General features: G+C 45.7%; 1 protein-coding gene across 1 annotated transcript in view; it reads left to right on the plus strand.

Annotated features, from left to right (window-relative positions):
* dscamb (DS cell adhesion molecule b) overlaps positions 1–25647 on the plus strand; it is a 166411-nt gene that overhangs the window by 129309 nt on the left and 11455 nt on the right. The window contains exons 12-26 of the mRNA XM_088921142.1: positions 10370–10566; positions 10807–10903; positions 11102–11230; positions 11480–11647; positions 12806–12876; positions 13473–13713; positions 15197–15343; positions 19289–19444; positions 19791–19924; positions 20208–20361; positions 20766–20883; positions 21668–21831; positions 22190–22288; positions 23583–23771; positions 24085–24375. Of these exons, the coding sequence (XP_088777268.1) occupies positions 10370–10566; positions 10807–10903; positions 11102–11230; positions 11480–11647; positions 12806–12876; positions 13473–13713; positions 15197–15343; positions 19289–19444; positions 19791–19924; positions 20208–20361; positions 20766–20883; positions 21668–21831; positions 22190–22288; positions 23583–23771; positions 24085–24375 (2355 nt within the window). The remainder of the gene's footprint in view (positions 1–10369; positions 10567–10806; positions 10904–11101; positions 11231–11479; positions 11648–12805; positions 12877–13472; positions 13714–15196; positions 15344–19288; positions 19445–19790; positions 19925–20207; positions 20362–20765; positions 20884–21667; positions 21832–22189; positions 22289–23582; positions 23772–24084; positions 24376–25647) is intronic.

A 25647-nucleotide genomic window follows, 5' to 3' on the forward strand; every position in this document is an offset into this window, starting at 1 on the left:
TTCACTCTCATTTTGCATCCTATTAGTAACCAACAGCTCTCTTCCAAAGCATGCAGTCTCTTCGCTCCTTTGCTTCTCTGGTTATTCACCGTGTAGGCATGGTATACACACAGCATGTACTGTATATGTACAGTAATTGGTGACAAATTTCTTCAAGTCACATCTTGAGTCCAGAATATTTAAACAGTAGCAACATGTTTATCCTCTGTCCTGCGATACAACTTGTCCTGAAGGCACAGGATCAGAGGTCGCTGTCGTATCTGTGCTGATTGCTAAAAGCAGGCCAAGAGGATCTTTAGCGTTGATAATTCAGTTTAGGTTGCATGTCCAGGATGGAAAAGAGCCAAATGCACTGCAGCCAACCATCTTTAAAAGACAGGCCAAGGATGCGTCTGAGTTAAGAAGCAGGCCAGTTAATATGTGCAGTACTACCCACGGGCACAGGTGAGCTTGACATTTCTAGGGCTGATTTCTTCAGCGATTGTGTCACTTTCCAGTGGTCCATACAGTATCTTTCCTCTTTGATTTCTTGTAATATTCTTCTCATCTTCCGAGTTTGTTGATATAAAAAAAAACATAAGACTGCTCAGGCCACACCAGCAGACACGACACCAAGGTTCTGGAACATTCGAAAGGTTTGACTCGTATAAGGTGCCTTGCAAAAGCATTCAGTCTCTTTTTATGATGTCCCATAGTGGTAATTCACATTATTTTAAGCATAACATTTTATTCAAAACCCAGGTGCTCAGACTGAAGATTTCCATGGGTAAGATTACAGTCGGTAAATGTCAGCAAAAACCAAAGAGAAAACCCATTTAAATATGCTGATTGCAGAGGTATTCAATCCCAAGAACTCACTACTTGTTGGAAGCCGCATATCTTTCTGGTGAGTCTCTTCCAGCTTTGCTCGCTGACGTGGTGCAACGTTTGCCCTTTCTCCAAGGCAGGTTTGCTCAGGGTCTCTCAGGTTGCCTTGGGTTCTCCTCCAGACAACAGTTTTCACATCTCACAGATTCTCAATGGGATTTAAGTCAGGACATTGACTGGGCCTCTTGAGGACATTCACTTTCCTTGCTCTGAAGCCACTGCAGTCTAGCTCCGGCCCTGTGCATGCCTTCAGCCTGATGCTGCCACCATCATGAATGACTGTCGGGAAGGTGTTGACTGTGTGGTGTTGCTTTTGGACCATATGCTTTCAGATCAAAAAGTTTCACTTTGCTCTCATCTGACCAGTTTTGCATAATCAGGTGCTCTGTTGTAAACTGCTGGTGGCAAATGAGGTGGATTCTCCACCCTCCCATGCGGGCGAGCCATGGAATCTCACGGAGACAGATGTTTGTATTCTGAAATCATGAGAACCAGTATTACTGCACACAGACAGAGGTCACTCAACTTATTTTGTGGCTCATTAAGTGAAGTCTAAGCACCTAAATTAATCACAGAAAATGGTTTGAGTAGCTAAGCAGTCATGACTTTTCATTTTTCTTTCATATTAATTATAGAATCTGTTAACTTTTTTTAGCTTTAAATGCGTGGAGGAAGTTATTACAATAAAATACAAAATCATCAGGATTGAGTTCTCCTTAAAATACAATATATAATATTTCAATAGAAGATTGCCACAGGAAGGTCTTTCTGCATAAAGAAGGAAAAGCAGTAAACAAAAAGGGTAGAATAGTGCACAAAGGCTGAGGCTCTTGCACAGCTCTGCATATACTCATGCCCACGTGTGCAGTTGCAGCCATTAAATTAAAAATTAGCGACAGGGGCTGATTCTCTGTGTTCCTCTGTGCATTCTGGCGTCTTTGTATTCCTGCTTCTCCACATCTGTTTGCCTCCAACTCTTTCAACAAAGACTCCCCCTGCTCTCCTGTCTCATCGGTGGTGATCTGCCCTCTGCAGGGCTCAGTGCGAAACGGCCTGGTCTCAGTCCTTGAAAAACCGTTTCTCCAATCAGTCCACATCCCTGTCAAATTCTGTCTGGTTTAAACCCTCAGAATAGAAAATAATACATCGTGGATACTGTAGCTTGAGGCACTGCAGCCTGGTATAAGAGACATTAATGAGAAACTTGAGTTATATAATATATATGTCTGTACAGTTTGTGTATGAAATGCATATGCTTTAATTAGCTTTCAATTAATTGTGCCATTAAGATTCGTAAAACTAGATTAATCAGCTGGATGCATTATTATTATTATCAATGATACATCACTCCAGTTTCTGCCACCTTGCCGAGCTCCTGCAGCACCTGCCCTGCCTGTCTCTTTGCTCTGGCTCTGTTCTCGTGTGGCGGAAGCTCGACGCCCTTATCGTGCCGACGCAGGGCCTCCCCGCTGAGTCCACTTCCTCTCCTGCTGGCGGCGAGGGAGGAGTGCCCACGCGGCGTCTATCGCCCCCTTCCTGCTGATCGCACTCCTGCTGGAGGAGAAGTGAGGAGAGGAAAATGGGATTCCATGTCCTGTTATCCCGGGAGACTCCATCAGTCCTGCTTGCTTAAATTCAGGAAAATTGCTGGCTGCAATTTAGCGTGTTTATTGTTACTCATATATTTACTTAAGGAGCTCTTTGTGAGCGCGGTAAGAGGTTTTATTTTTCCGTGGTTAAATTATGCATGAAACAGATATAAGACCCAATCTTGCAGTGGCTTGGAAATATTAAAGCCTTGCGATACTTTCAGCAGTTATAGCCAGGCGTAGTGGCAGAGGCAATAATTCCCTCCTGTTAGAGGCCCTACAGGCGTGCTGGACCAGCTGTGCTGTCTCTTCGCCCCAGTATCCAGTGCACCCCAGCTCTGGACGGCAGCAGCCTCCGGCCCTCCTGGGTGCCTCGTGCTTGTCCCTGATGAGCTCCTCCTGCAGCAAGCGAGCAACAGGCTGGCAGTGCTGTGAGCTGCCTCCTCAGACCAGCAGCGCAGGCTTTGATTCAAAAGCTTGCACTTTAATCACCCATCATGTGGCATTACCACAACAGGGGCTGCCGCCCACGGGACGCTGGCAGTCACCGGAGCAGCCTTCTGTGGATTCCTCCTTCGCAGTTTGGCCTCCATAACAACACTCTCGCCCAGGGTGTTGCGATGGAATTAAAGCTGATGTGTATCACAGCTGACTGGGTGATTATTGGTTGTGTGTTTGGTGATGTGCCACCCTGGCTTTGATTCAGTTGGTGTTTGTGGCCCATGCCCTCCCGAGTGCTGTGCATCAGCAATGACTGTCTGTGTGCCAGCGTTAATTGCTGAGGACGAAACACGGGACTGCTGTTCTGAAACAAATAGCTGACTCAGACAGGCACACTGCTGATTCATAAGTGTTGCCAAAAGCACACTGTCAGCACAGGTATCGCAATGAAGTAGTAGCACAGTTTGTGAAGAGAAGCACAACAAAGAGGTGGATCTATATTTGTAGCTGCCTACATGCAGTAATTATGTACTGCTCTCATGCATATGCAGCACACAATGTATAGGTACAGTATGTCACAGTTATTGTAGCTGGAAATTAAATATGCTTACTTAGCATTTCTTGTTTCTGTTAGTGTGTTAATAGGCTGAAGGCATAGTAACAATTGAGGCCAGGCGTACTGTGATTACATTCATTCTGATCCCTCTCGTAGCCAGCAGATACAGTTAGCAATGGGCTGAAATGAAAGTTTGTCCCCCCATGTAAAGCTGCACATTTCGGGTTTCTTGCTGCTGCCTTGTGCATTAGAAGGTAAGCATGGCCAGGTCAATACCAGTGCGCACAGTGGGGTTAAGATCCACAGATACTGAAGTCACAGCACTGTGCTCCCATTCAGCAGTGAAAGAAGGCAATGTTGAGTTTAGACACTAAAGTTTTAAACTGTTGTTGCTGTGTCTAGATTTGTCCTGATTTAACAGCAGGTGAGCAATGCTTCAGACTTGGGATGGACTAGGTTCCTTGTTGGTGATAAAGCTCTCTCCCACGTTAATGCATTGAAATTCACAAAGTCTGATTTTTATTAATTTTTTTAACCATTTGTGTTTATTAAAAGTATAGTTACGGTAGGTCAAAGTCTGCTTCTTTGGTGTACTGTAATTAACCCCAGGAATTAACTAGTGGATCATGGGTTATTCTTAGACATCATACCGAGATTCTAAATGCCAGGAGACAGAAGATCATATTGTACCTAAATAGGTACCCATCTTTTTTAGAACATGATTTGTCCATCTCTTCTGAAGGAGTCCTATACAGAAACAACTAATAAGAACGTCATGTTAGATGTGAATCTGCTTAACAAAGATTATGGTCAAGCTACAGTAGTGCAAATATGTAAGTACCTCCAAAAAATCATCACTGTGTTTCTTTGCAACACAACAGGACTTCAGTTTGAGAAAGTCAGTGTGTCTTATTTGAACTTTCCTGGCACAGATGGATAACCCAGGCAGGTACAAAGAAAACAAGGCATGCACCCTGACACTGAAGGAAGTGAGATCAAAAGTCAGCCCTCCTCCAGTTCAGCTTGGAAGGTCTCTGGCTAGTCCTAGACTAGACATTCTCACTGGCTTTTCTGAATCTGTTCCTGTTTATGTATGGCAGGTCCAGTTAGATTGGGTGATTATTTACAAGCATAATGTTTATAAATGTAATATGGCCATCAGGCCCACAGGAAGTGTTAACCTCTCACAACTGTAGTACAGTATGTGGTGTACATACCCACAATGCACTGGCACATTGTCACTGGCCCTACAGACAGACAGCCCAGGTGATTCCGCACTGTACTGTGGGCGCCCGGCACTTCAAACATCAGGATTCAGTTTCAACTACTCATGTGTGTGAATGCATCTGAGGCTCTGGGCTGCTGGCAGAAACCTGAGACAGCCCCGGGCTTCTGAGCCTCACGGATCCGAACCAGGAAGAAGCCATTTCCCGACCATGGGTGCATTGGGGAACACAGAGGTGTGGGAGGAAACGCTGAGTCAGTATTTCAGCATGATGGGATGGGAGGGAGCTGTAGAGGGAGACCAGGCATAAAGAGGCCCTTCTGGACCCCTCCTAACATAGGCCCAGCAGTGCCTTTGCTCCTTGGTGTGGGGTGCTGGCCTCTCCATTGCTTGGTATTAACTCCAGGAGCAGCAGGGTTAACAAACTATGCTAATGAATTCTGGAGCCCAGCAAAGAGCTGTAATTAGTTAATGAGAGAATGAGCTCTCCGCAGCACCGGCCTAATTAGTACAGTGAGAGGACCAGGCTGATGTAATTGTGTGTCTGTTTTCGTCTCTTTCGGCCTGAGGAATAATTAACAGGTTTAATGTTCCCAGCATCTTCCTCCACGCTAATCACAGCGAGCTGGTGTTTCTGACGAAGGTTTTATTTCTCTCTCTCTCATCTGCTTTTTGTTTTTTACACATAGTAAAAAAGAAAAATGGGGATTATGATGATGCTAATTGCTCTTCTGAGAATAGTTTTCCTGTTTTATTGTCAATATAATTAACATACTATACTAATTATCAACGCGTACTATACACTGTTTTTTAATACTGATACTTCAAGTACTCCTGCTGTTAGTGATGATGTTAATTTTAATATAACTAAAACAATCATACAGTTTTGTATTTGCTGTTTAACTCGCTAAGCATAGGTTTGAAGAATGAAAGTTTGGTTTTATCTGAAGTTAATACATTTCAGGGTCTCTGTCTCCCCAGAACATGCCCTGTCCCCCTCTCCTCTCCCCTTACTGTCCCACACAGCTGCTGAAGCCAGCAGGGTGCAGCCTCACTGATGAGCTGGGCAGACAGCGTTCAGTTTTTCAGGGAGATACTGACTCGTTCCCACACTAGTCTCTTGCCATACACCCACAGGCTAGTACTTAAACCAGTCCCAGTCTATACCGGGAACCAGTGGGCCTGCTCAGCTTTCTGCTCTGACAGCAACTCACTGAGTGAATCTGAAAGCTCGTTTCTTTCCTTCCTGTCAGAGTTTGTGAGTATGGGAATTTAACTTACAACAAGAATTTTTAGACGTTGTTTTTCACCACCTGTGATTTTAAATAAACCTGTGATGCTACCCATGATGTCAATGTCCCAGTCCTTAAATCACATGTGACAAAAGCCAGATGATTTTAACATTTGTTTCTTCTAGTTTGTTTTTAGTCTCATCATACTATTTTGTGTGCACTGTAGTAGTTAAAGGTAGCAATGATATGAAACCTCATCTCCTTGACGTGTACCAACTCTTTGAAGAGAATCAAGTGTCTTTTAGCCACAGGGTGTGCAACCCCATACAGGAGCTCGCATCAAGTTAGTGAGTTAAAAGGCTTCAACAGGACACGTCTCACGTTAATGTGACAAGACAGGGAACAGCAGATGCAGGAGGGTGTAATGCACCACACAATTATGGCCTTCACAACAAACTCAAATAGATTTTTTCCAGTTCTGAATTTCTGAAGCCCTTCCGTCGCCCACCTCCCCCCACGCGATCTTCCTCCTCCGCAGCTCTCCTGACACCTCGGAGTTCTGCTGCCTCGCTGGAGCAGCGCACAGGCGTGCCTGTAGGTCTGATTTTGACTTCCACGGGACCTGTGGATCAAGGCAGGGTCCCAGTTCATCTTCGAACCACAGTTTGCTTTGCTCCTGTGATATTAATTTTCTGACCATCCTGGTATAATTCAGCTGCACGCAGACAGTTTGCGTGCGAGGCCCTGAGGTTGAGCATGAGTTAGAGAAATCATCTCCAGACCAAGGTAAGGAGCTGGAACTGAGGCTCTGCAGGTTTGTGCACCGCAGCTCCTTGGGACCAATGGAAGACAGGAAAGTGTGGGCAACACAGGGACAGCATATCATATTGTAACAGGGAAAGAGAACAAAGTGTGTTTGATGTCTGTTTAAGTACAGTATGTCATGCATTCCTAATTCAGACACAGACACACTCTGATTTAACAACTAATACCTACAGTATACACCCATGCATACTGGAAATAGGGTGAATTTGACCATTTTGGCCTGACTGGGCTAAATATTTTTCTTGGTGATTCTTGGTGTATCAGGTCTCACGTGATGCGACTGAGTTTCCTCACAGCTTTTCAGAATGAGTACAGCTGAGCGGGAGGACTGGGGAAAGGCAGATGCTTAAGGAAGCAGTGTTTTAGGCAGGAAAGCAGACATGTGATGAATGACTCTGATGGCAGATTAGACAGCCTGTAGTTTCACCATAAAGCCTAAACCCTCCACTTCAGATTGCCCACTAAAAGAACCGTTCCTGTTGACAACATAAGTTAATTATACAGACACACTGGAAGGAAAAAAACAAACGTGTAGCTGAAAACTAGTTGTGTGTAAGAGTCAGTGAAGCCAGTGCTTTGGAGTACTGCAGCACAAGGTGTTTGCTGCAGTGCCAGCGTAGTCCCTTGGTGATCTGCGCTCCTGGAGGGGAAGTGCTGTGGTCCCTCTTTGTCCCTGCTGCAGTGGGCATGCTGGGGCCTGCCTGCCTGCTTGGGCACAAGGGCAGAGGCACGTCTGCCCACGTCATTCATCGGGAGATCGGATTTCACGCCTTTTTAGCTCGGACTTGCACTCTTATAGACTCAAGATGCTTTGCTTAAAAGTATACTCAATCGCCTGAACAGGCAGGGGATAAAAGCCGTGAGTGTCCCAGCATGCACCACTCGCTCCCTCCCTCGCTCGCCCTCGCTCGTAAGGCTCTGCGTGTGCGTGTGTGTGCGTGTGTGTGTGTATTGCTGGAGATATGCAGCATTATTTTTGCTTCATTTAAACCTGTCAATACTTCAATTAGAACCAGACTCCAGGCCCTCGGGGAAGGACGATTGGCATGTGTTGTTCTCTGGGATTGGCCCAGGATTTGAGTCCTACATTACTGCGCCATCTTGATCCTGTCCAGTTTTATACAGAATTGATCCACAGAAAGATCTGTGATTTGTTTAAGACTGGGCTAATCTACTTTGAAATGATGTTTTGAAGGAAGAGTGGGTGGAATAAAAAGACTCTTCTGTAAGGTGTTCAGTACAAATTTGCCAATTGAATTATAGTTTAAAAAACGAGAATCAGAAATCAGGCTGAAAATGTACTGTATGTTTACTGTTTCATATTAATTTAGAAATCCATTTGACATTCATTTCCAGGTCATGTGAGACTAAAAGAACAGAGAACTTAAATTGAATCCGGCTGGACGTCTTTATGGCCTTCTTTTCCTTAATTTTGCTTTTGTTCATTTGTTTAAAGAGTTGTAAATCTGCCTTGATTGTGTCTGGCTTTATTCCCTGAATGTTCTTAGTATTACACTCAAAAGCAATGTTTTTTTGTGTGATTCTCAGTTTGATATTGGAGTTGATATAGATGTGTGACTGTGCAAGATTATTAAATGAATGACAAAAGTGTTGTTGCTGTTTGTAGTGTTTGGCTGACACCTTTATCCAAGATGACTTACTGTATATTCAAACAAGTCCAATTTCCAGAAACTGCACCGCAGTGACAGCAGACACAGGAGTGGATATACTGTATGGTCACTGCTGTCTGAAAAAACTGAAGCTGTATGACATCCACACAGAGAAATGAATGCATATTATTTAAAATGAAGAGTAACTTGATAATGTGAAACAGATTCCCTGTAGAGGATTACTGTGTGCTTCCCACTGTCTTATTATACAGGCCGTAATTTCGCTGGATATTAAAAAAATACATCAACTAAGCAATTAAGGAATTATCAAGACGACTGCTTGCCTGAGGCACTCCAAAACCGTTCTGCATTTGCAGAGATTAGATTTCTCTCTGCTTCTCCATTTTCGGTAGAATCCAGTTATCTTTCCAGCAGAGGTCTTGAACTGTGAATCTCCAGAGGTCACGGATACCAAGTGACACATTATCTATCATCCTTGGCACAGCGGATAAGAAGAAGCCAAAAGGCTTGGTACTCTGCTTCTTACAGTGCTTAAGATTAATTTTACAGCCTAAAATTTGTATTTGCTGCTGAAAACTGAACTGTACTCATAAAATTTAGAAGATCAGATCTGAGTGCTGTCACTCTCTGTCTGGGGCTGTCATTGTGTCCAAAACAGACTTGTCCAAATCACAGTCCCTGTTGCCTGGCAGTGTTGAATCACTCTTCGTGTTCGAGTCACCTGGCTAGAGCTGCCCTACTGGTGAACGTCAACGTCCAGCACTGGCACAGCTGACACAATACCCAGACACACATGTTGCCATCTTACTTAACTACTTTTCTGGCATAGTGCAATTTGTGTCATTTTGTGTCACTCAGTACTCAATATGATATTGCTAATGTTTTCTAGTGAGGACCCTTGTTGACTCACCAGGCTCCTACCTGAATGATATTTTATGATCTATAAGAAGAAAATATCTGGCTAAAAAAATCACACTAAGCAAAGCTGAGGAACCTTTTCTTAATGCATCTCACTTAAAATTCATAGTTGTCATGCAAAATAAATCAGCCTTCTTGTCTGTTACACTGCTTGAAACAGCTTCAGAGTGAATAAGATATGAACCTTAAACGTTCGCAGTCCCTGCTCTGACACGTTCAATCACATCAGCGGGGCTGCCGAGCGCCGGAGTAACCCAGACTGCTCCAGCCCTCGGAGCGCGCCGCTTCAAAGAGCACGACAGGGTCTGGGTGCCGAGGGAGGAGGAGGGGGGCTGTGTTTGATTAATACAGATTATCAAAGCGCTGTCATTATACAACCATGGCATATCTAGAGGGAGAGAAAGAGAGGGGTGGAAGTGAAGCAGCGCTGGGGGATAGGAGACTGGGCCGGGCCAGTTCCAGCACGCTCAGCGGAAACGCTGGCCGTGCACCGCTGTGAGTGCTGTCAGCCCTGTCCGTCAGGCTGAAGACTGTCCACATCTGGTAGAACACGGTCCCCTCGCACATACTCCTACACATGCTGCACCTTCACAACGGGGTTCGTCCTGACCCTTCCCAGTTCACTAAACTGACTTTCTTCCAGAGCCTTCGCAAGTAAAGAGACAAGTGTTTTTTTTTCTTCTTTTTCAAGCCTGTGGGGCAACAGTGACAGTTCCTAGACCAGCTGAATTACATTTAAATCTATCAGCCAACAGGATAAAAATATTATTATTATTATTATTATTATTATTATTATTATTATAATATCTGACATCTTCATCCAAAACTGGTAGAATCTGATTTTTTGTTGTATTCGGAGTCCTTCTCTTGCCTCCCGCTGCCCAAGCTGGTACCCGAGGCTTCTTTCAGGAGGGGGCTGGACGAGATCCTCCTCTCGTTTGTAACCCTGCTGATGTTCTTCATACTCAGAGACAACTCTTTTCTTTTATCCACTGTCCAGGCCTGGATGTTGGGAGGACAGGGGTAGAGAAAGGCTGTCTTTCGTCAGGTCGCCCTGTTCACTGCTCCTCCTCTTGTGCTTCCAGTTCCAGCCATGATCACCTCCTACCCCAACACCTCCCTGGCCACGCAGGGCCAGAAGAAGGAGATGAGCTGCAGTGCTCATGGGGAGAAGCCCATCATCGTCCGCTGGGAGAAGGAGGACAGGATCATCAACCCCGAGATGAGCCGCTACGTCGTCTCCACCAAGGAGGTGGGCGAAGAGGTCATCTCCAAGCTGCAGGTACGAGGGTTCGAGGCAGACTGTCTGCTCCCATCGGGGACCAGTCTAGAAAACAAGGCCGAGCACATAACAAGCATTAATGGGATAGGAATGTGCCACTATACCCCTGTTTTAAAAATATTGTATTATTTACAGGATTTAATGCCTTTTACTCTGAAAATGCATGATATTTACAAGGGTCTCTCAGCATTGTTTCTGGCTTGAATGAAGACATTCTATTGACTTGTTTTTCGTTCGCAGATTTTGCCCACAGTCAGGGAAGATTCAGGGTTTTTCTCCTGCCACGCAATCAACTCCTATGGAGAAGACAGAGGCATCATCCAGCTGACAGTGCAGGGTAAGATGAGAAGTCAGTGCAAAATCGCACATCTGTTTTAGAACAGCAGCCCTGGAAAAATGATCTTTAAAGTTCCTTAATAAGGAGAAATTCCTGCTGTGATATTTGGGTATTTTAAGGGTCACCTTGCTCTGTAAAAGCTTTCTGATAAGTTTGCCAGTTGAGTTTGCTCACACTTCTCTCCTCCTGCCCCTGCAGAGCCCCCTGACCCTCCCGAGGTCGAGATCCGGGACGTCCGGGACCGCAGCATCGCCCTGCGCTGGACGATGGGCTTCGACGGGAACAGCCCCATCACCGGCTACGACATCGAGTGCAAGAACAAATCAGGTAGAGCCCTCAGGGCTTCCTGCTCTCTCTCTCCCAGCGCTTAACCAGTTCCCTTCTGAAGCAGGCAAGTAAAGCAAAGGCAAAATCCATCAGAACATTTAACAACAAAATCTGTGTGACATCCAGCAGCACACATGTGTCAAAATGTTCACTTCCTGCTTTGAGTGTGGGCGTGCCTTTCAGCCCAGTTGCCTTGAACACCAGCCAGTCGGAGGCCTGTGCTAACGTTTGCCGCTGACGCTGTTGCAGACTCCTGGGATTCAGTGCAGAGAACCAAAGATGTGTCCCCCCAGCTGAACCAGGCGACCATCATCGAGCTGCACCCCTCCTCCACCTATAGCATCCGCATGTACGCCAAGAACCGCATCGGCAAGAGCGAGGCCAGCAACGAGCTCACCATCACCACAGAGGAAGCAGGTAGCCCCCGTCCGCTCCCAGGATTGCCACTCCATTCCCACTCGTGCATCCTGTGATCCACACTGCATTTCCACTCGTGCCTCCCAGGATTGCCACTGCATTCCCACTCGTGCATCCTGTGATCCACACTGCATTCCCACTCGTGCATCCCGTGATCCACACTGCATTCCCACTCGTGCATCCTGTGATCCACACTGCATTCCCACTCGTGCCTCCCGGGATGGCCACTGCATTCCCACTCATGCTTCCTGGGAGACATGTGATTCATCCAGGAGCAGCGGGTCTCACGGTTCTCATTTGCGGATCATGACTAGTGGGTTACAGCACCACATACTCATCATGTGGCCACTGACACTAAAGCACACAGTCAGTCGCAGTCAGTGGAGCAGGAAAACAGCACAGGGGCTCCGCTCCCCTCCATGGTCCTGCTGCAGTACTGACCACAGACCAGCGCTGGTGCTTCTCATTATGATGGCGTGTCTTATTCAATATCTTCCATCTGTCTGTCTCTGTCCGCTTGTATTATTTTACAAATGTATGTGGCTAGTTGTCAAAAATAAGAGTTTCTGTCCTCTTAAAGCCTAATAAAAGCTCAGGATACATAGAAAACAAACTGTTTTTATTTGGCAGGAGGCTGGCAGTTTTTCTCCAGTGCAGCGTTTTGATGTCTGACATCTTTAAATTGTTCCCAAACCATAGCATATGTTTATTTTATTTATTATTTTAATATCCATGTTGTTTCTTGCTAGATTTTCATTTTTTGTATTTATTTTTTATTATACCCACGAGTTAGAAGAAAGAAATCCTTTGACTGTCACTATGTCACTGTGCTGAATATAGACACTAAAATGTCTCTCAATAACCATGACCCTGGACGTTTTTTAGATTTTCTCAAAGAAGGATTTTCCCAATAAAATCAAACTGGATAGATTTTAGGTATTTTGTGCCACCTATTGGCAGAACTATAGAACCTACTTGCTCTCGATCTTCTTGCAGCTCAATTTGACAGAACTCTGCTGCAGCAGTTTTCCTTTGCTGTGCACTACAGTGTAGATGCAGTCTGTGTCGCCTCCCAGAACCTGTTGTGATCACACCAGTGTCCCCTCTCTCCTCTCCCAAGTGTTGTTCACCTGTTCTGTTCTTTGGGCTTGCTTTCAGCCCCTGATGGGCCACCGCAGGATGTGCAATTGGACCCCATCTCTTCTCAGAGCATTAAGGTCACCTGGAAGGTAAGACTGGATCCAGGGATCTCTGGCTGTGACACCTCACTATGCAGACTATGTAGTACTGAACAATAGTGACTCTATCCTATTGTACTAAATCACTTGTGCATCCTTCTAGCCTTTAGGAGCCTCGGAGTTCTCAGGTCTTCAGTACATCTTTCGGCTAGTAAGAGCAGAACAAGAGAAGTTATAAACCAAGGATATGGGCTGGGTAGTTTGCTCCACAATCCCACAACCCTTTGCATAAAAAGTGCTTTCTCTCCTTAGTTTTAAATGCACTTCATTTCAAGATATGTCCCCTAGTTCATGTTTGTTTCTGTCGATCCTGAAGATGTCCAGAGTAGGTAATTGACTTAATTAATGGCTTAACTGGGCCAATAAATCACTTTTCAAAGTGCTGCGGTTTTAAGAGATCTATAAATCCTCGCTGGACCACGGTCCTTAAGGACTGGTGTTCCGCACCGTCACACAGACGGCTGCTCTCGTTGGTCTTTGCTCTTTAAGGCGCCTTGGCATGTCTTCTGCTCAGTGGTCCTTAATTAATCAAGCCTACAAAGAGATCTAGAACAAAACTGCTGAGACACGCAACCCTTCTCTCACAGGCGCCCAAGAAGCACCTGCAGAACGGCATGATCCGTGGATACCAGATCGGCTACAGGGAGTACAGCACCGGGGGCAACTACCAGTTCAAGATCAAGAACATCGAGACCACGGGGGACAGCGAGGTGCACACGCTGGACAACCTGAAGAAGTTCACGCAGTACGGCGTGGTGGTACAGGCCTGTAACCGCGCTGGCACCGGGCCGTCCTCTCAGGAGCTCATCGTCACCACGCTGGAGGACGGTGAGTCTGCTGTCCACGCCGCGCCCCCTGGTGGGGAGTGTGGGGTCCCCGCCTACTCCCACAGCTTCTCTCATGGACGAAGACATCAGCCAGCCAGGGACACAGAGCAAGTGTAGGGCAGTGACGGGGGTGGGGAAAGGGGTATTGGGGTACTGGGGTACTGGGAGGGGGGTTAATGGAGAGTGGGGTAATAGGTTAACTAGGGTGGGGTAAGGGCACAAGACAGATCCTAGGCTGTAGCCTGATGTTTTGCAGTGGACACCTGAACAAGAGAAATTCATATCTTGTTAAATTGATTTAAAATACTATGGAATCAAAATACCTTCAGTCCTTTTAGATTACAACAGTCCACAGATATTGCACTTTAATTAAATTAAAAAGCCTTCAGTAATACTTTCCTTAGGCCAAGCAAAATCAGTTGATTTTCCCTGGGACTACTCTTCTCTATGCAGGGAAAATCTGGGAAGATTGTGAGAGATCGCCCCCTGCTGGCACCTTTTTCACACTTTTCACAGCAATCAGAAATTACAAGACCAGAATTGCAATAATTCTATTAATGTTTACAATGTTACTATTTAGATGATAATCTGAGATTATATTAATGGGAGAAGTGAAATTAATTTGTTAATTTGCTTCTTAATAATATTGATTTAACTTGAGAAAGTAAGAGCTTTTAATGGATCTAATTCTTTTGCTTATTGTGTTCTATATCTCCCCTTGTTAAAAATGAAAAAGGTGAAATATAAATTAGGATGTTTTTCATAAACAACTTCAGGAATTTCCTTCTTTGGAAACCTTGAATACAGAAGGTTAGCATCCTTTTTACATATACTGTATACAGTACATGTGGAAACCAGAATCACCTAGAGGTGTCTAGAGGTTAATTAAAAAATGCAGATCATGACTCGCATACCATGAAGCATCCAGAATAGCATCTGCTGATCTATCATGCAAGCAACACCTTTCAAGTTCTTGTTTTCGTCAGAGCATGCAATTGCTTTGAATTGTGTGAATTAACGTTAATTAACTGATAGAATTTCATAACGTTGAACCATTATCACATTATTGTTGCACATTTTGTATTCTCTTAATCAGGGAATCTGCTAATAATTTGTGACTGATTTATGTTCTAAAACCCTTGTTTTCAGAGTTTAAACATTATAACTCATAGAGTATATTATCAACTAGAACTAAAGCAGTCATATTGCACTCTGGACTTTCTGTGCTCAGCTCATGCTCTATATAGTGTATACCTGGGTTTTGTGAAAGTGAGAGGAGCTCAGTGCTCAGCAGAGTGAGGCAGCTCCCTCCCTGTGCTGTGGACCCTAGTGAGCTGCCTCTCTGTGCTGTGGTGCCTCTTCTGCAGCCTGCAGTCACTGTACACGCAGAGGGCTGTGTTCTGCAGCCTGCAGTCACTGTGTCATTATCGCAGGGGATGACAGGTCTTTCCAGGGCTGATGGGAGTTTGTTCCTCTTTGTGCAGTGCCCAGCCGCCCACCAGAGAACATGCAGGGCACGGCCACGTCCCCCGAGACCATCTCTCTGTCCTGGTCAACACCCCCCAAGGAAGCGCTCAACGGCATCCTCCAGGGCTTCCGGGTCATCTACTGGGCCAACCTGCCGGACGGCGGTAAGCTCGGCCGGACGGCCCTGTGTGCCGACTCGCGCCCTGCAGTGCCCGGTGGTGGGAGACGGAATTTGGAAGTGAGCCACTGGTGTTGCTGTTCTTAGTTTATCTGGCCATGATCGCTGCTGCCTCTGGAGTAGCGCGGGGGCTTGTAAAGGCGTGGAGAATGAGAGGAGAGCTGGCCCTGAGACACTGACACGATTCAATCACACACAGGCTTGTTCTCTTATCTGGACGCAACACCATGGGTGAGAACAGATTTTTGCACTAAACGCTTAACTGTCAGACATTAACCGTGGCCTGGCGTGGTGCTGCCAAGAACCCAGTGAGTTCACTCGCAGTTTTAGTTCAATAAGTTTCAACGACCTCCTGAGAGGCCTCTGCGGGGTCCTGTAGAAACCAGTGTTGACCCAGCTCTTCAGTCTTGACTTGCACAGCCTCGCTCAGTCACGCCCAAGCCTCTGAAACACAGATTGCGGAACTACACTGTACAACAAGCAGCCATGCTCTTTTTTTTAAATGATAAACATGTACTGGATCATGACATTCTAATTCCACATCAAGAGTTAAGCTCTGCTTAAACAAACATTATCTCCTCACTAAGCATCATATGCTACACTTCAGAGGACACCTTCAAAGAGAAAGCCCACTGCTGGTTATGTCTTGTGGTTCTTCTGCTGCAGCCTTGAAAGTCTCGGAGCATCAGGTTTTAAATACTGCTGAGCCTTGACAGGCCAGGGACATGTCAAATAGATTGTTTCTGACAACACCATTACCTTTAACCCTGAATCTGTCACTTCTCATTGGCCTGAAATCCCCCTCCTCCTGAAGGAGGAATACACTGTTACAGTGTAACAGCCCAATTACACTTACAAAATGTAACAATGTACCATTTTGTAAATAAAGCTGCAGAGGCGCTCTGCTCATACAGTATGTATTTTCCTGCCAAAGGTGCATGTTTCCAGTTCACTGAAAATAAAGCATAAAATTTCCAGAGCAATGTTAGGATTATTTACCAGCTACACACTGATGAGTATTTTAAAATTAAATAATTGAAACTATCTCATAAGAAATTAAGAAAGGTTACAAATGAGAGAGGTTTCTTCTGCTGTTGCTCCTACCTGTTTGGTAGTTAATGGATTAAGGATCTCCTCCAGCCATTCCTTGATAGATACATGGAGCACTCAAGCACTGTCAGTACTGTATTCTGTGAGAGCACAGGCACTGCAGAACATCCTCCTGGTCTGGACTGGAGAAGACTTTGCACTGCACACTTATGATATAATTCCAACTGATGATCAGTTGGTCTGAAAAGCTGTAAAATTGAAATGAGCAAATCATCCCCTAATAAACATGACAGAGGCCTGTCAAAATCGAGCTGCATGGTAATTCCTTGCAATTGAGAGTGAAGGCCAAGCTACAGCTGCCAGCAGTCCAGGGTTCAAGGTCTCTTTGGGCTGGGTGCAGGTGGCTCTGTGTTATCAGCAGAGCTGTCCTCTTTCCCCACCGGCAATGCAGCTCTGTGGGCAGACAGGGCACAGTCACCCGAGACTCGGTTGAATAAGCGAGAATGAGTTTGAGTAATAACAGCAGCGGTCACTGCAGTTCTTTAACAAAAGGAAAACAATCTCATTTGTTTTTCCAGATTGTGCCACAATATACAGTACCACTCACGTTATTCGTTCATCTTAGTAGCATGGTGCTTTTCATACTTAATGATGAATGTAGCACTTTCAAGGGCTTAGTTTAACATTGAAGTCTAAACAATATCAACACACATCTTAGAGTCGGCATGGCTAATACTGCATGATTACAACAGATGTGAATTTTAACACACCTGCTCTAAAGTGAAAGGAATGGCGTACACCACTTCTCCAGCCACAAAGATTTTATTTTTCCATATAACTGTAGGTTTAGTCCTCCAAGCTGTAAAACTGAGCTGAGCAAATTATAAATAAAGTCATGAAAACACTGTTGCCTGAGCAAAATTGAAATTGGTAGCTGCGTCAGCATGCGTAGGCTGTAAAGGAACAAGTTAAAGGTTTATTCCCTGCTGAAATGAGAAGAAAGGCTTCCACAGCCGAAACGTTGTGTTTCCTTCTCTTTTCAGTATGGAATAAACCTATAACTAGTTCCTTAGCAAAATTGAGCTGCATGGTACTTCCTTGCAATTTCATTCTTTTTCCACAAGAGGGAGATGTAGGTCCTTTTTTACGAAGTCCCAGTGCACAAATGACTTGAAAGAAGAAACGTGATGCAAGGAAACAGCCTCTCAGGCTGAACCACAAGATTGTGCTAGAAACTACTAGAATTTAGTGTCTAAAAACAATCACCTGTGTTCTGAGAAGGAGACCTACAGAACACCTAGAAATGCCATTTATTAAAAGTTCTTTTGATACAGTAATAATGATCACGATTAGGTTTTTTGATTTTTTGTTTTAGTTTTCATTTCATATGGATTTCCTTGTCCATAATTGGCCAAATGGTTACTAAGAACTTAGACAATACATCTGCAGAACTTTTATTATGCTTTTATTATACAAGATACACTGTAACACATAATGAATCAGATAAATTAAGCACACATAGCAAATACTGAAGAAGGTTTTAACAAGTGTATTGAATACACTACAGTTGTACCATTATATTAACCTGCATATAAAGCTGTACCTCTGCTATTCTCAGACAGCTAATGGTTCTGTTTCTGTGGGAGCTGATTTTTAATTACCCTCTAAACCCATGGAAAAATCACTCAGGGCCCTTAGACAGGCGCGCATCTATGTGAAGCTCAGCATTTACTGCAATCCATAATGTCAGGACACCCAATTCCAGTTTTGCTGAGGCAGTTTAATTTTTAATTGCTTAACAATGTTGAACAGGGACGATTACAAAATGCGCTCAAGCACAGTAATAACTAGTGAGTAGAAATATTGCAGCGTGCCTGTGGATTATAGAGAAATCAAACACGATTTTGCTGAAGATTAAACCCAGCTTCACTCTTGACATGTCGAAGCTAAAGTATTCAGAGAGCTGTACTGCCCTCTTTAAAATGCAAATTAACTCTTATTTTCCACTTAAAATCATCTTGGTTCTTTGTTCTTTCAGTTACAGAAATTATTTTAGGCCTCATGGAGGCAGTAGTGAGCACCACACTGTTATAAATGTCCTGGCTCTGCAGCGGTCTGATACCAGCCGTGTGTTTGTTCCTTCAAACGGAAAAGCTGCCCTTCTCTCGGAGCACTGCTCAGCCAGTCATCGTGCTGTACACGATTCTAATGCCCCGACAGCACTCTACGACTCTGTGTTTAAAAATGATCTTTTCTTTGCCTCGATACTGCATAGATTAATGTCACTGTAAATTTTAAACCCATACAGTTAAATACAAGAGCGTTCTTCAAAGCAGAAAGGCACGGACCCAGTTGCCATTTCAGTGCATGCTGGGTGAAACCCCACATGTCCAGTTCTGTTGTGTATGCAGGTCTGGGGATTCGCTGGTTTATAGTGGTTTATAGTGCCACTGTGCGGGAGAGGGTCTGCAGTCTGTGACAGCAGCTCCCTGCTCACCAATACTGCAGGGACACCCAGCACTGTCAGTCATGATAAAAGCTGCTTGGAGACTCTTTCTGAAAAGTTCATAAGACAGGAGCCTTTCAGTAAGGGTTTTAGCTTTTCTAACAGTATTGCATTTTTCCTGCCCACATCTGAGATGTTCCAACTGCCTCACTTACAGGCAATTTGGTGAAAACTTTAAACCAAGGCCACCCATGAATGCAAAATTGCAATCACAGAACGGGTACACATCCTGAGGGGTTTAACAGAGTTCATGTTCCACAGCCGACGTAAAGACCCCTCAAGTTCATCCTTGACGGCAGGTGTGTGTGCCTGTGCGGGAGACTGGGGGTGACTGCGGCCCATCTCACTGTGTCCGTCCTCGGCGTGTTTCCTCAGAGCTGGGGGAGATCAGGAATGTCACCACCACGCAGCCCTCCCTGGAGCTGGACGGCCTGGAGAAATACACCAACTACAGCATCCAGGTGCTGGCCTTCACCCGCGCCGGGGACGGCGTGCGCAGCGAGCAGATCTTCATCCGGACCAAAGAGGACGGTAGGGCGTCAGCCCGCAGCTTCTGGCCCTTCGCCAGGGCTGGGAGCCTCTGTACCACACATGGCAGTGATGCGCCTGCTTCTCCGACAGCTCCCACTTTGTACCGAGCTGCATTTCTTTTTTGAACAATTTAAACCTGGCAATGGCGCGATTAATAAAGTCGTAACTCCGTACGGTACTTCAGAGGGATTTTAGTGTTGGAGTTGGGGGGATTTAATTGAGAGCGGTTTCTGCTCCACGCCGCGTGCCTGTTAAGTCGAGGGCCTGTAGCAAAGTGCTGGCAGGGTTTCAGTGTGTGTTTGTGTGTGTGTCTGACCGGCGCCCCTTGTCTGTGTTCTCCTGCCAGTGCCCGGGCCGCCAGGGGGAGTGAAAGCCGCCGCCGCCTCCAACTCCGTGGTCTTCGTCTCCTGGCTGCCGCCGCTCAAGCTCAACGGCATCATCCGGAAGTACACGCTCGTCTGCTCCAACCCCTACCCCACGGTAAGACCGCCCCGCCACGGCCCGCAGACTCGCACGGTCTCTGGGGCTGCGAGGGAGGAGAGTGGGGCAGAGACAATCCAGTCGCACGTCTCGGTGATGCCCAGGGCTGTTTCATTTCTCCAAACACTAGACACTGCTCAGCTCAAGGAAATGTAAACGGGTATTTCACAGCGGTCCTCTGAAAATGGAAGACTTGTCTGGGGGAGGGCGATGGGGATCAGTTGCTTGTACTTTGGCGGCCCGTGCTGCTGCAGATACTCGATTGCCTCGTTCTGCTTTGCAGGTGATCAGCGAATTTGAAGCCTCTCCTGATGTGTTTTTCTACCGCATCCCGAACCTCACCCGCAACCGACAGTACAGCATCTGGGTCGTCGCGGTGACGGCGGCCGGCCGCGGCAACGCCAGCGACATCGTCACCGTCGAGCCTCTCGCTAAAGGTACGGACTCTGGCCAGCAGCAGGCGACAGGGCACGGACTGAAGCCACTCCAGCTGGCCAGAGTTCCAAATCTGTCGGTATTATCGATCCCGGATTAGAGACGGCAGGTGCGGGGGGCTCAGGTTTCAAATTTTCAAGTGATTCCTTCATTGGGATTCTCTTCCCAGGCCTTCCTTGGTCTGTCACCTGACGGCCTTTGACCTCTGGCGCAAAGGAGGTGCAGCAGGGAGAGCAGACAACACCAGAAAGCTGTGTCTCTCCTCACACATTTCATTTCACACATGCGGTGGGCACAGTGATAATATTCACCTGTGATTTCCAATAACAGGGATCCCCCCCCACACACACACACTCGGCACACAGCTCCCTGTCTGATCCTGAAACACTCCCGCCTCCTCCTCCAGCTCCGGCCCGGATCCTGACGTTCAGTGGCACGGTGACAACCCCCTGGATGCGAGATATTGTCTTACCCTGCAAGGCGGTGGGAGACCCGCCCCCCACTGTGAAATGGCTGAAAGAGAGGTAAACACAGTGCCTGCTTCCACACGTCCGTCACCGAGAGCCGTAATCAGGGTTTGGAACCTCCTGCTGCTCATCTGGAGAGCAACTGACTTCATTCCAAATTTGATCAGTACCACAGGAAGGGGAAATTAATATTTCATAGCACATATGGAGCTGCATTGTGTCCCATGTCTTCTACTGCATCACATTGCTCCATGGCAGAGCTGCGAAACTCTCGAAGCTCAGCGTGGGCCAGCCGGGCTGTACACACAAAGCACAGGCAGCAGTATTGGATTTGCATTGCCATTCACAAGAAGGCAAGCGTCTGTGTGCTTTCTGTGCGTGCTACAGTCGCTGCACACACAGTACATGTACTGGAGACAGTTAAAAGTGTTCTCAAGGTTTCTCCTTCTGCATCAAGCTAGAGAGGTATTTTTCCAACATTAATCTCCACTCTTACAAAAGCATAAACTTTTGGAAGGCCTGTTTCTTATTGTATGTGGATTGTCAGTCATTGTGTCAGTCAGTGTCAGACATTCACAGTATTTACAGTATGTTTCCAATTTCTGTTATTGTTCTCACACTCTTTTCTTCCTTTAATCCAGTTAAAACTGCCTGTACCAACAACAGCTTTTAGTTGAAAACAAGTAAAATTACCAGCTAGATGTAATATTTGAACAGATAAGGTTGTCATTTTTACAAAATTGGTATTATAAGGTCATGAAGAGATGACAGATTTTTATGAAGGGCATCAGGTGGTGAGGTGTCTGTCGTTAATCTCCGAATGTCACGTGCTGTGCCACAGCAATGGGACTCCTGCTCCTGTGCTGATTGATGGGCGGCGCAGTATCTACGGCAACGGCAGCTTTGTCATCCGGACAGTGAAAGCAGAGGATTCTGGGTACTACAGCTGTGTTGCCAGTAACAACTGGGGTTCAGACCAGATTGTGCTTAACCTGCAGGTTCAAGGTGAGACAGCAGCCAAGAGATTCACAAAGACAATGGTCATAGCCATAGCTTCAGATCCTGAGATTCTGACTTGCTATATATTTGAAGGGATCACAGATATCTTCCACACTCCTTGCCTGACTGAGGATAGGGCTTTCTTACAGGTGATCACCCACAAGAGATACTGTAGCTGAGGCCCAAGAGGTGTGCCTTTTGGGCTTGAAGGGTTTCCACTATGGGGGGAAGGAGGAAACACAGACATTCTTTCATACATCCTTAAAAGGAATTGAATTAGCTGGTGGGACCATTCAATAGACAGAGGGGTTGATGTGTCTCAGTCGTGCATCTTGCAACATTATGTCTATTCCTTGGCTTGCAGTTCCACCGGACCAACCGCGCCTCACCGTCTCCAAGACGACCTCCTCTTCCATCACTCTCTCCTGGATTCCCGGCGACAATGGGGGGAGCTCCATCCGAGGTGAGGGGGGGGGTCACGGGGTCCCTGTCAGTCACTTTGTCCAAACCAGCAGTGGGAAGCCCAGTAAGAGCCAGTCTAGGCTCAGGAAAGTTTCAGTGGAAAAGCCCTTTGCCCCAACCAGTTCTTATTCAAAGAGATCTTCAGCAATTTAATTAAACAATTAAAGCTCAATTCCAGGAGTTAATTTATTGGAAGGTCCCTGTAATGGCAGACCAGAAGTGCCAAGGATGAGCACCCTGGTCCAAATCTTGGGAAAATCTACCAGAAATCTCCAGGGGGACTCCCTGCCTCACTGTGGCCACAGTACATCCACTGGGCAGGTATCCATTGAGGCTGACGATACAGTAGGTTGCCACACTGAGCCCTAAACAAGCTTTCAGCTGGTAGCTGCCACCCCCTGTGTAGGATAAGGGCACTTCAACTTTCAACTCTGATGTGGTCCCTCCTGCTGCAGAAGACCGAGTTACAAAAGTTCTGAAAGTCTTTGCATTACTGAATAAGCACAGTACCAACCACACATAAAGTCCAGACCTCAGAATGGAAAAACTTGAATTAGAAACTTGAACATAGTTCTGTTTGGAGCCCTTTTCCTAGGCCTGTAATTGTGGCACATTTACAGCCGGAGCTTGAGCGCTAAAAGGTGTGCAATATTATTCCAAATTCCAATGTAATCATCACAACATCGGAGCCAAGATGCTTGAGCATCAGAGCCTGAGTGCTCTCATTCTTCAAACTTGTAATAGTTAGATAGTTAAAGATAATAGATAAGGGGACTATAAGCCTTTAACAAAGAAAACAAAGAAAACAACCCTATTTAACTGAAGAATATATCTTATGAAAAATGTAATGTTTTTAACTCGTGGTGAATGATGCTTTGTGAAATGGGCATATTAAGCTGTCTTCTGGGGCCCATTCTGTTCTTCTAATTCTTTTCCACACTTTTTTAAAGTTGACCAAGAAATATTTTTACTTTCTAATGACTGAAGATATTCAGAGGGGATTCTTAGGCCCAATCCCGATAGGTCTCCCCCTCACTTCCTGCAGAGCTGTAGTCATAGAAACAGCGATTGGTCTCCACCTGCTGGTCCTCCAGATTTGTTTCCCTCTTGTATTGGCTAACATTAGGATTCTTCTGGACAATGTATCACACAGCCAGCTTAGATTGGTGCTGTTTTTCCATGTCAGTCTTCTTTTTTTTATACCTTCATTGAGGTCTTATCTACTTCTCCAGATCAAACTCCTCCACCGCTAACTGAGCTTGTCTTGTTTTCCCGCTGTCCTGTTTCCTCCACAGGCTATATCTTGCAGCACTCTGAGGACAACAGTGAGCAGTGGGATAGCCTTCCCATCAGCCCCAGTGAGCGCTCGTACCGGCTGGAGAACCTGAAATGTGGGACGTGGTACAAGTTCACGCTGACGGCCCAGAATGGAGTGGGCCCAGGCCGCATCAGTGAGATCATCGAGGCCAAGACCCACGGCAAAGGTGCTCTCCTGCTTCCCCCTCGTGAAAGCGCTGCCTGTGGTTTTACCTTTCCAATGAAGTATCTGTTCCAAACCACAGCAGCTGTCGAACCACCTTCACTGGTCGTTAGTAAGATTTCTTGTGGTCCAGTACAGCCCTCTGTTTCCCTGCTTTTCTCTGTAGCGAAAGTGCACTGTTTGTATACTGTAGAAAGCCACTAGTTAAATGTCATAAGAGTCAGATTAATAGAAGAGCATCTTCTTGTTTCTGGGACTTCTTAGTTAACGACTAAGGACCCAAGGCCTGCTTAATTGCTCCTGGTTTCTCCACTCAGAACCCCAGTTCTCGAAGGAGCAGGAGCTCTTCGCCAGCATCAACTCCACCTGTGTGCGGCTGAACCTGATCGGGTGGAATGATGGCGGCTGCCCCATCAGCTCCTTCATCCTGGAGTACCGCCCTGTGGACACCACGGTGTGGACCACAGCCCAGAAGACCACGCCTCCCAAGAGCTACGCCCTGTCTGACCTGCAGGAGGCGACGTGGTATGAGCTGCAGATGAGGGTGACCAACAGTGCTGGGTTTGCCGAGAAGAAGGTGAAATTCGCTACGTTGAACTACGATGGCAGTGAGTCTCAAAATTCTTCAAATTTATTCATGAATGACATACATGTATGTTCGTTGCTGTTGTGTAGTCATGTTGTTTATTAGCGGAGGGAATGACAAGTCCTTTGGTTTTGTCTTCAGCATTGTGTGTGCGACAGCAGCTTTAGATTACATTCATCTTTTGAAAAAGAAAATAATTCCTGGTCCTTAAAATCGGATAAATTCAAGGTCCCCTGTGGGCACTAAGTAAGAACTGCACTAAACAGGCCTGGAGGCTTAACATATGGTATATTTTCCTGTGACTTTCATGCTTTTAAACTGAGACACAAAGGAAGAAGTTTGTGTAGAATAACAAAGCTACTTACAATTCAAAGTAAAGAAACATTTCAGATTTGATGTCAGTCAGCGCAGGAACCCACAGTTCGGGGAATGAAGCAGGCTAAGCTTTAATGATAAGACTTTTGATGTTACTTTCAGCTTAACGTTGCTCGAGCTTTCTGGAGGTGCTGTTCTCTTTGAAATGAAAAAGAAGTCCCAGTGGAGACTTTAAAAAACTGTATACTGTATATATAAGTTTTGAGTTCTATGATGAATGAACTGTACAAATATCAGATCATTTCATGCTGCTGTCAGTTGCTGCTACTGACATGCCACTTTTCTGTAATCTTTCTATCATGGATGCATCTGTTGTAGCTATGCGAATGGCATCACTTTATGTCTACGTTGCAGAGAGAATTGAACAATTTACTATGTTGTAGTTCATAGCGTTCAGAGATTTTCTGTCAGTTCTGCCAGTTGTCATTTTTTTGCTTTAAGAGTCTTCAGAAATCATGTCTGAAGAGAGAGCAGGATCGTTCCTGTGCTGGTGGTATTCAATGTGTGCAACATAACCCTGCAGGGGACTGTCGTGAAAGAAATAACCCAGCAGACACAGCCCGTGTTTATTCCAGGGTGTCTCAAAGCACTGTACCAAATTAACAACAAAGCATAATCAGACACAAGACTGGTCAGAAGCCAATAACAATCAGGCAGTGAAGCTTGTAGCTGGGTTTGTAATACTGCCATGTTGCCACCATCGTGTCACTGGTCAAGAGCTGACTGCTCTCGGGTGCAGCTGCTGTTCTTCATGTCTTGCAGGATAACAAAAACTACACAGTGTACAGTGTGTGCACAGGGCAATCAGCCACCTGGCATCCTCTCATTAATGTTGTGTTTCATCAGCTTTTCTAATGCTTTCTTTGAAAATAAATAATCATCATTATGAACACCATGCCCTGTGCAGTAATATCCTACT

Source organism: Atractosteus spatula, chromosome 7 (assembly GCF_055471065.1).
Source record: "Atractosteus spatula isolate fAtrSpa1 chromosome 7, fAtrSpa1.hap1, whole genome shotgun sequence".
NCBI classification, from domain to species: domain Eukaryota; kingdom Metazoa; phylum Chordata; class Actinopteri; order Semionotiformes; family Lepisosteidae; genus Atractosteus; species Atractosteus spatula.